The sequence below is a fragment of the Sprattus sprattus genome (genome assembly GCF_963457725.1).
Source record: "Sprattus sprattus genome assembly, chromosome: 1".
Taxonomy (NCBI): Eukaryota; Metazoa; Chordata; class Actinopteri; order Clupeiformes; family Clupeidae; genus Sprattus; species Sprattus sprattus.
Window position 1 is genome coordinate 64989240 of NC_137920.1, and position 9492 is coordinate 64998731.

The 9492-nt window shown below is 41.8% G+C and overlaps 1 protein-coding gene across 1 annotated transcript in view; it reads right to left on the reverse strand.

Moving 5' to 3' along the window:
- The window catches only part of efnb1 (ephrin-B1), a gene marked incomplete at its 3' end in the record, with an annotated part of 63064 nt that extends 53815 nt beyond the window's left edge, over nucleotides 1-9249 (reverse strand). Inside the window, exon 1 of the mRNA XM_080852058.1 lies at nucleotides 9056-9249. Within this exon, the coding sequence (XP_080708184.1) occupies nucleotides 9056-9174 (119 nt within the window). The 5' untranslated portion in view covers nucleotides 9175-9249. The remainder of the gene's footprint in view (nucleotides 1-9055) is intronic.
- Nucleotides 9250-9492: the final 243 nt, after the last annotated feature.

A 9492-nucleotide genomic window follows, 5' to 3' on the forward strand; every position in this document is an offset into this window, starting at 1 on the left:
TACACAGTATAAGTAAAAATATATATATATATATTACAATATTATGACATACTGCATATATACTGTAACTGTGTCAGGAGACACTCAGCTCTGATACAGCACAGACGGTTGTTAATAGCTTTGCTTTTAATTTAATTGCAATGGCTTGATAGCAGTGCAGTAAGATGTTATTAAGTGGACACTGCCTGCGGCCTATCGTTCGTATGTTGCTGTGGATAACTGAAGTAATCAAGCTAATGACAGCATACCTGTCTTGAAAGTCTATAATTAGGTCAAAATGGGATTTATATTCAGTAACCTCATATATTTCCTGAAAATATTAAAACATTTTCTATCCCACCACTGCCACAGCTACAGCCACTTGAACTGCTGTAACTGCAACTTGCTGTAACTGAAAGGCACGTGATAACCCTATACCTGAAATACAATGAACAAACTCATATCCACACCACTCTTATTCTATACAGCTTGTGTGTATTTTGTGTGTGTGTGTGTGTGTGTGTGTGTGTGTGTGTGTGTGTGTGTGTGTGTGTGTGTGTGTGCATGTGCGTGTGCGTGTGTGCATCCGTGTGTGTATGTGTGTGCATGTCCTGTATGTGCATGTGTCTGTGTGTGTGTCTGTGTGTGTGTGTGTGTGTGTGTGTGTGTGTGTGTGTGTGTGTGTGTGTGTCTTTGTGTGTTTGTGTGTGTACAACTCTATGCACGCATGCTTGCATGTGTGTGTGTCTGTAGTTTTGTCTGGGTTTGTTTAGTGAAGGGGTGTATTTAACTGTGGGACGGTCATGGATGGAGAGGGACAGACAATGTGGCTCTTGTAACGTACGGACAATAACTGAGCCTACCACACCAGTAAATATCACACACTTTCCCAGTCTCTCCCACACCCATTTGCTCGTTGTCCGTCTCATACTCACACAAACACAAACACACACACATTTTCAATGGATTTAGATATACAGTATCATAGGCAGATTATCACACACACTCCCTATAAATGTGTGTGTGAGTCATAACTGAAGAACTCCATAAGCAAAGAATCTGGTGACAGATACATAAAACTGTTCTAAAGTTACACTTTCACCCACACACGTACACGTACACGTACACACACACACACACACACACACAGACACATTCACACACACACATTCACACATGGAGAATGAGAGAGAGGGGCTGTGTCGACATATTCATAAAACTGTTCAGCACAGCACACACACTAACCCTGCAGAAATGCAGCATTTCACTGGTGTAATCTGAAGCTTCCATTAACGACACATCAGGAAACTCCCTTTCACAAGACAAACAGGGAGCGAAAGAAAAGGCCGTTGCAGGAGACTTTGGGATTTTTTTTTAACACAAATGTGAGAATGTGTTACTTGTTCTGCACATTTTATACATATGTAGTAGAAGTTTCAGCCTTTTTGTATAAGTGTACTTTAGTGATACTCCTCATATGAGTTGACATAGTATGTACTTAGGGTTTGGTTCATAGGGCCCTATGAAATCCGAATACCGTGTTTTTCGTTTAATTTTTTCTAGATTCAGTTTTATGAATTTGATTATCATCAAATCCTGTCCTATCAAAAACTGCACTCTACTGTGCTTGTACACACATTCATTATCCATCTAAGTGATAGACCTACGTTGTAATAGGGTAGGGGTGTAGGATAGCAATGCTAATATAACTCAGAACACTACAAATACAGTTTCATTTACTATCAATTTCATAGAATGAAAAAAATTGCAAAAGTATTTTAAGGGGAGATTACCTTCTGGTCTCCAGTAACAAGACGTGTACTGTTATGATAGTCTACATGTACATTGCCAATCTTATTATATGAATATTCAGATGCTGCCCCAATGGCCAGTTTTAGTCTCCTGTGTCAGTTTACAACGTGTGATGGTATTTTCTGTTCAGCTCACAATGCATAGTGATGTGTCAGTTCGCCATCAATGTGGTTGGTATAATGAGATTTACGTTATGGGGCTGTTTCATTAACTTTGGCTAGCTGTCCCTGCAGGCAAAAATCTTGCTTATAACACTTTTGAATGTATTTCTCTCCCGGCATTTTAATTGAAAATGTCTAATACCGTGCGTTTAACCGTGATTTCCATTTTCCTTACTGAATTCCGTCTGTGTTTTCTGCATTGCGGAAACCATAGCGCCCCAGGTTTACGGCGAGGGTTAACAACCTGTAGCAATATGTCCTCATCAGAGACGCATTCAACTTCACTTCTAAATGACCCAAATGTACTTGTACCTAACAACCTCTTGTGCCTAATAGCACCTCATACAAAGTGGACCGAAAGTTTCCACAAAATCACACAACAACAGACAGTCACTGCAGACAACAAAAGAAAGATTAAAAACTATGTTTTCAAATGAATGGTCTCTCTCTCTCTCTCTCTCTCTTACACACACACACACCTGCTACAACACAATGGGAATGGTTGATTTGTATTGAGCTTATTTTGATCAGAGCGACCCCAGTAGCGTTCAAAGTGCAAAGTAGCCGACACATTCACTTGCTTAGCCTGCTCACACACACCACAGGGGTGGACTATCAGAAGGTTTAATGATCGTAGGAGAATGGTTTCCTTGCCCAAAGCCAACACTTAAAGCACTGCTTTTTTCAGAACTGCTTTCTGCTCACCGTGAAATACTATCAACTGCAGAACAATACCCACTCCACACACACACACACACACACACACACACACACACACACACACACACACACACACACACACACACACACACACACACAGAGTTCACCATGAAATGCTATCAGCAACCGAACAATACCACACACACGGACACAGACTTCACACAGGATTCCTTTTATTGTGTGAGTGCTGGCTAGGATGCTGGTAGAGAATGAGCAGACAGGGGGTAAAAAACACGCATGGGGCTGGACTAAAGCAGGGGTGAGGGGTCGGGGCAGATGCCAGCATACCGGGGCATTAGTGCGAGAACACGGAGGAAGGCTGGGTGAGTTAAGGTAGGAGTCGGGGCAGAAAACTCAAGGGGTCAGAGAGTGTGGTGGGAGCTCATTAAGGTATTAGACTCCAGACTGGTATGCTGAACTTTGTGATGCTTTTTCGTTCTTTTTTTCCCCCTGTGTGTGTGCATGTGTGTGTGTGTGCGTGTGTGTGTGTGTGTGTCCTTTGAAACAGTGACTGAGCTAATCTCTCCACTGTCAGCTTCAATTACACACACTCTGATCATCACCGACGCAGACACACACATCCAAACACAAAAAACACACAGACCCACACACACACACACACCACATGCACTCAACCTAACAGTCAAATACAGTCATGTGAACAAACCGTGTTGGCTTCCCAGATTGGAATGTCCCTCATATATTGCATGCACCCCATGACATCATGAAAAATTATACAAGATACAAACGGTAACTCAGAATCTCGTCGCTATGAATCACTGTGATCTCTCTTTGCCAATACAAATAACAAACTGAAACTATGCCAGTTAATAAACACACACACACACACACACACAAACAAGCTCATTATTTAGAACTCAGACACTCAGATCAATGGCAACCGTCCTCCCAGGCCAGTAGGCCAGTTGCCTGCGTCATGTCTGTCACTAATGTAGTCTAGTCATTACTATGGATACAGTGAAATCACAAAATACCAGTGAAGTCTTTCTCTCCATCTGTCCTATCTTTCTCGCTCACACACACACACACACACACACACACACACACACACACACACACACACACACACACACACACACACTCTCTCTTTCGCATTCACACACATACACACACACACCCCAGAAACAGTCACGCCGGGGGCGCCAGCACAAGGTATCCCGTATAAATCGGCACTACTCATTAACCGCTGCCGTGACTTGGCTAAGCTCAAAGTGCCATCATGTGTTTGCTCACCGGCGTGGGCCAGGGAAACGCACTGCGATAACCTACAGATGATATCACCGTCACACATTTACTCTTTGCTCTCCATATCAGCTGGTTAAGATAGCAGTATTAACTGAACATGACATCACCTCTCAGCAAGGAAACTGGAACTACTTTCATGGGGCAGTCCTAGTGTCACTTTCCTAAATCAAGGATCATAACTGCTGTTTGATATGTGTGCACAGTTCTTTTGTATTCAGTGGGACAGTACTTGTACTTAAAAGTGCTGATATGGGGGATTGTGTTTGTCCAATGGCCTATTTCTCTTCAGTGTGGCTCTTCTGAGGTTATCCTTTATTAGTTTTTTTTGTAATAAAGGGCTTTTTGAAAGAAGGTTTAGCGTCAGGGTGAGACGAGAGTCAGAGTGAAGAAAAGTAAAGATGTCCGCTCGCTTTCACTCTCGTTAAACTGCGAGGGGAAACTAGAAGGAATATTAGCCATGCTAGCGCTCAACGCCCACTCAAGATCCATTCAGGCAAAGAGAACGCCTGGACAGAGACGGAGAAAGAGACTTGCTCTCCTCTTTCCACTTCCATGCATTCTGTGCTGCGCAGCACAGTGCAATCTGTTCTTTTTTTTCTTCTATTTTTTTCTCTGTTTTTCGAAACATCATGCTATGTTTAAGATACAGTCTGTTCCAATACATGTTACACTACACTACACACTACACTACACACTACACACTACACTACACTACACTACACACTACACACTACACACTACACTACACTACACTACACACTACACTACACTACACTCCACACTACAATATTTCCTTCCATACGAAAGGTCTCAGAGGAAGAAAAACAACAGCATATTCTTATGAGTCGAGGGCCAAGATGGTGTCGAGGGAGCTGAACAAATGCACTCCGCACGCCAGTGTTAATTGTGGAGAGATTATCCATACTTCAGCACAAACTCACCTTAAGCATGAACCTTACATAGCTCAGAGCTGACTCCACTACAGTTAAGAACAAGCCCTTGTGAAAGCAAAAGTTCAACTCCCTTTCTAGAAATGCCTGGGAAGGCTGATCAAGCACAAAAGGATACAAATGTGAAAATACAAGTCATATAAATATGTTATAAAAATTAAAATATTCAAATACACCAGGAACATATTAACCTAAGTGTTTTCAGAGTCCGGCTGAAGAGCACAATAACAAGCAGACATTTAGTAAAGGCATGGGGAGAAGCAATTGTTACCGTATGACTGCAGTTGCTATACTTTTTAACGTCAAGGCAAATCTCTCATGTCATCTGAAGTATCTCAAAATCTTATGATTAAACATTCCAGTTTCTGTGTGTGTGTGTGCGTGTGTGTGTGTGTGTGTGTGTGTGTGTGTGTGTGTGTGTGTGTGTGTGTGTGTGTGTGTGTGTGTGTGTGTGTGTGTGTGTTTTCAACGGTAAATGAGCCTCAGGTTCTCGACACAGTGCCTACTCCAGTGTGGACCTTAAGCACATTGCGGGGATAATGAGAGACAGATTTTCAATTAGCTCTTCATTGGAACTCCCCCTGAGAAATTAAAGCTTAACAGGTTAGCTCAATATCACTCCGTCAGATTAAAGTCCCGCTTCCTTCATGAAGCTTCACGGCCTCCTCCTTTCTTTCCGGACTCAGGGAGACAGACATGTGCCGTTTTCTCCTGAAACTATCACGCAACACTATCCACGTATTCATCAGCGTTAAACTCAGGCCGATTCTAAAAAATATTTCAGCACATGTAGAAAAAACTGGATTTACGGTAAATATTTCACTGGCTCATTAACTTTACAAATGGCCCCCTCCTGATGCCGTATAATGATTGGGTTTTTGTAATGCCAATACAGATAAATTATTACTAGCATATTCCCTTTATCGTGACACCAAAAATGATTTGTTCAGTAATTATTCAATATTTAGCAATCATGACTTACAACATATTTTCAACATACTTCCAAATCTATAATTTTTTCTGAACTTTACTTTTTCGCCTTCCCCTTTGATTGTTTTGTCTCTCTTAAGTTAATTTCCATGCCAGAATGTTCAGATAGCAGTATTAACTCTGTGTAAAGTTGCTAACCCTTCATATGTCACATTAGTGCAATGCATTTAACTTCAGCAACAGCACGCCCACGGAGCAATTTATATAATTATGCCATTCCAGCTGGCCTCCACTCCCCTATAATAGAACAGTAGGTTGTAGAAGATGTTTATACATTTTACATATCTCGCACAATGAGAGTACCATTGTACCGTCTCTGAGCATGAACAAAGGCTAACATGACTAGGAGACTATATGGTATGGTGTTACATAGCTAAACATGTAAGCAAAAATGGTGAATGTCATAAGTGTAAAATATATATCATATTTTTGTCATTAAAAAAATAAAGCAGAGCGAAAGCCACCATGGACAAAACGGTTTTGGTCAAACCTATATCCATATGAAAAATCCATATTGAAAGAACTTCAAGTAAATGCATGTACTTTGTTAAGTGTTTGAGAGAAAAAGCGCGAGAGACGGATGAACGGACGGACGGACTGCCAGACAGAAAGAGAGGGAGAGAGAGAGCAGGGTTGGTCGGCCACTGTGTGAGACTTACAGTGGAAAGCGGGCTAAGCCTCTTTGCTGAGTGACTTAGTGGCGCAGAGCCCCATATGTCTGCCGTGGAGTTGGACTGAGCTTTAAGCCTCTTCGAGCCCTGCACCTCGCTCACAAAATCATTACGGCCTACTGGAATGCCTGCTATGCTTACGTACTGAGCATAGAGAAAGAGAGGAGAGGGAGAGAGGGAGTGAGAGACAGACAGAGAGAGAGAGAGAGAGAGAAAGAGAAAGAGAGAGAGAAATCTCCCCTGTCCCAGTTTATTACAAAAACACAAGCACAGAGATCCACCTGACACCTGACATAATGAGCAAAGTACACAGTTTGCTTTTGCATCTACACACCAGCATTTGCCAATGCTATATGCACCAGTACTGGCTGTGTGTCTACACTGGGTTGACAGAACAACTTCCATTGCACATACAATACTCTCCCGAATCATAAAATGGCTGCTGCTGCTATGCTGCAAGTAGGCAACAGCTTAGTTTTATACAAAGTTAATAAGTACTTCTCTGTCTGAGACTGCAAGAAGTGTTTCAGAAAAAAGTAATCACTCACAAAATATAAAAAGACAGAATTGTTGGGAAATAACACAGTCCAGAAATAGACATAGTCTCAAGGAATAAGTATTGCTGTTAGGTTAAGCAGTTTAGAATTGCCTCCGTTTCTGAAAATGTTCAATCCAAATGAATCTCAATGTATCACACTTGCACTCACACATTTTCACACCTTTCTCACAAGCACTTCTTCTAAATCAAGGATGAGCAGTGTGAAAGGACCTCTTTAGATGCCTGATAAACTGGCAGTCACTAAGTCACTAAGTCACACACACACACACACACACACTGACACACACACACACACACACTGACACACATGCAAAGCACTCTGTGGTGGGATAAGCAAACAAACATTAACTTACTCGACAAAACAACCACCAACTGGTGTAAACCAACATAGGGTCTATTTTCCCACCTGCTTTGCTTGGCAGGCCCACCAGTGTATCCCTTAACTAAGGCCCTAAAATGTTTACCCACGTGAACAAAGCCTGACAAATGTATGTATACGTCCAATGACAAAAACGTTTTCATTTTAAAGTTCTCCAGATATAGAAATAGATTTTTAAACCAACGTAACGCATTTTTAAAGTTCACAATCGGAAAGTTTAAATATTTACAATGCTGGTGTGTTAAAAAAAACTATAGGCGTTTTAATATTTATTTTATATAAACAATGTTGTGTAAAATTATTTTGGTAACTTGGTTATTAGCGGGCTTACATGAAAAAAGACTAGGCCTTATCTCTGTAGCCTACATAAAGTCTTCACTTACAGTCGGCGCGTACAGGCCTAGGCTAACTTAACGATACAATTCGGATGATTTGCTGGGAAAGAGCATAAATAATCTTCAGCCTTTAACATGAAATTTAAAGTCTTCAGCAATGATTAAAATTGCGTTGGTGTTGAAAAAGTAATGGAAATAAACGTAACCTAATGGAAATAAAAAGGCCTCTTAATCATGTCTGGTTGTGTCGCCGAAAAGCGCTTATGGACCCAAGTATTTCAAGTACTTCATACTTTCTTACTATCTTAAGTAGATCCAATAAGTTATCAAAACCAAATTAATATGTTTATGTTAACTAATCGATCCACGAAGCTACACAACAATTAGACAATACATGAACATATTCTATTACAAGGAACCGCCAACACAGAAAAGCGCACGCACATCGACTGCTCACATGAGTTAAACGATTGTTCGTCTGGTAACTCATCTATGTAGATCAATATTCATAAGACGAAAATTTCCAGTTGTTTGAAATACAGGGTAATCAGTAGCGTTATTTTAAATTCCAAAAGAAAATATCCTGCCTTAGTGTGTTAGTAATAAGAGGTGAATCTAAAACAACCAAACAGCTAAAATGATCAGAACAGTATCTACAGAACTATCCTATCAATTTCTATGTAATTATATCACATTGCGCCTAACAATCTGTACCTTCTAGTCTGCAGCCATTCGGGCCTCTCGCAGGTTCTACTAGGCTACAGTAGCAGGCTGTGATATATAGCTACCGCTGGCCCCCCAGTCCCTGATATGCACAAATTCATGTACATGGCAATATCGGTTCTGTAAACGTCGGGTCGACCGAGCATCCCTGTGCGCAACTTAGTTAATTCCCCAAATTACACAGACATTTATTTGTCTGCGCACAAGTCTAGTGTTGTCTGAATCACGGAGTAAAGTAGCTAAGATGTGAATGTGATGAATGTGACGTTTCCTCCAGGGAGAACGTGTTTGTGTAGTCGCCGTGCTCTCGTTACCCACTTTGCCTACAGAAGCGGGAGCGGAGCACCGCGGGTTTCATGTCAACCAGCGTGTACTGGAGTTTCAGACCCTGAACCTCGTGCGACCGTGCAGCCCTGTCTTAGGATAGCGTTTTTTTGGTGTTGCGACGTGTTATGTTTCTAAAAGCACATGGCAAGGCTAAATCCGCCTGCCATGGTGTATCACACTTACTTGGTATTTTGTGAGCTCCATACCACTGCCTCCAGTGTTTTGGCTATAGGTAAAGCACATCTGCAAAGGATGGTCAGAATCCAGAGGTAATTCTTCAAACAGCTTCCAGACCCAGCCATGTTCAGAAGATTTAGTGAAGCACAGGAATTAAGGTCACGATAAGAGCATTCAGATCGATGGCAAATCGGTGTTGTCGCCCGTCTCTATCCAAAATCAACAGACGCGCATGTGGGTTATACGCGTTGACAGCTCGTCGCACAGTAGCGTGTGATAAGCATCGCTCGATGTAAACTCTGAAATCCTATTTTCTCTCGTTTGTGTCCCTCTTTGAAAAGCGTCGGTACTCCAGATAGACCGCTGTTGTGAGGGATTCGGCGGTTTGCTCCGTGTGGTCAGGCGTCGCTACCTCTCTGTCAGGTGGCCAGTTATGGATGAGG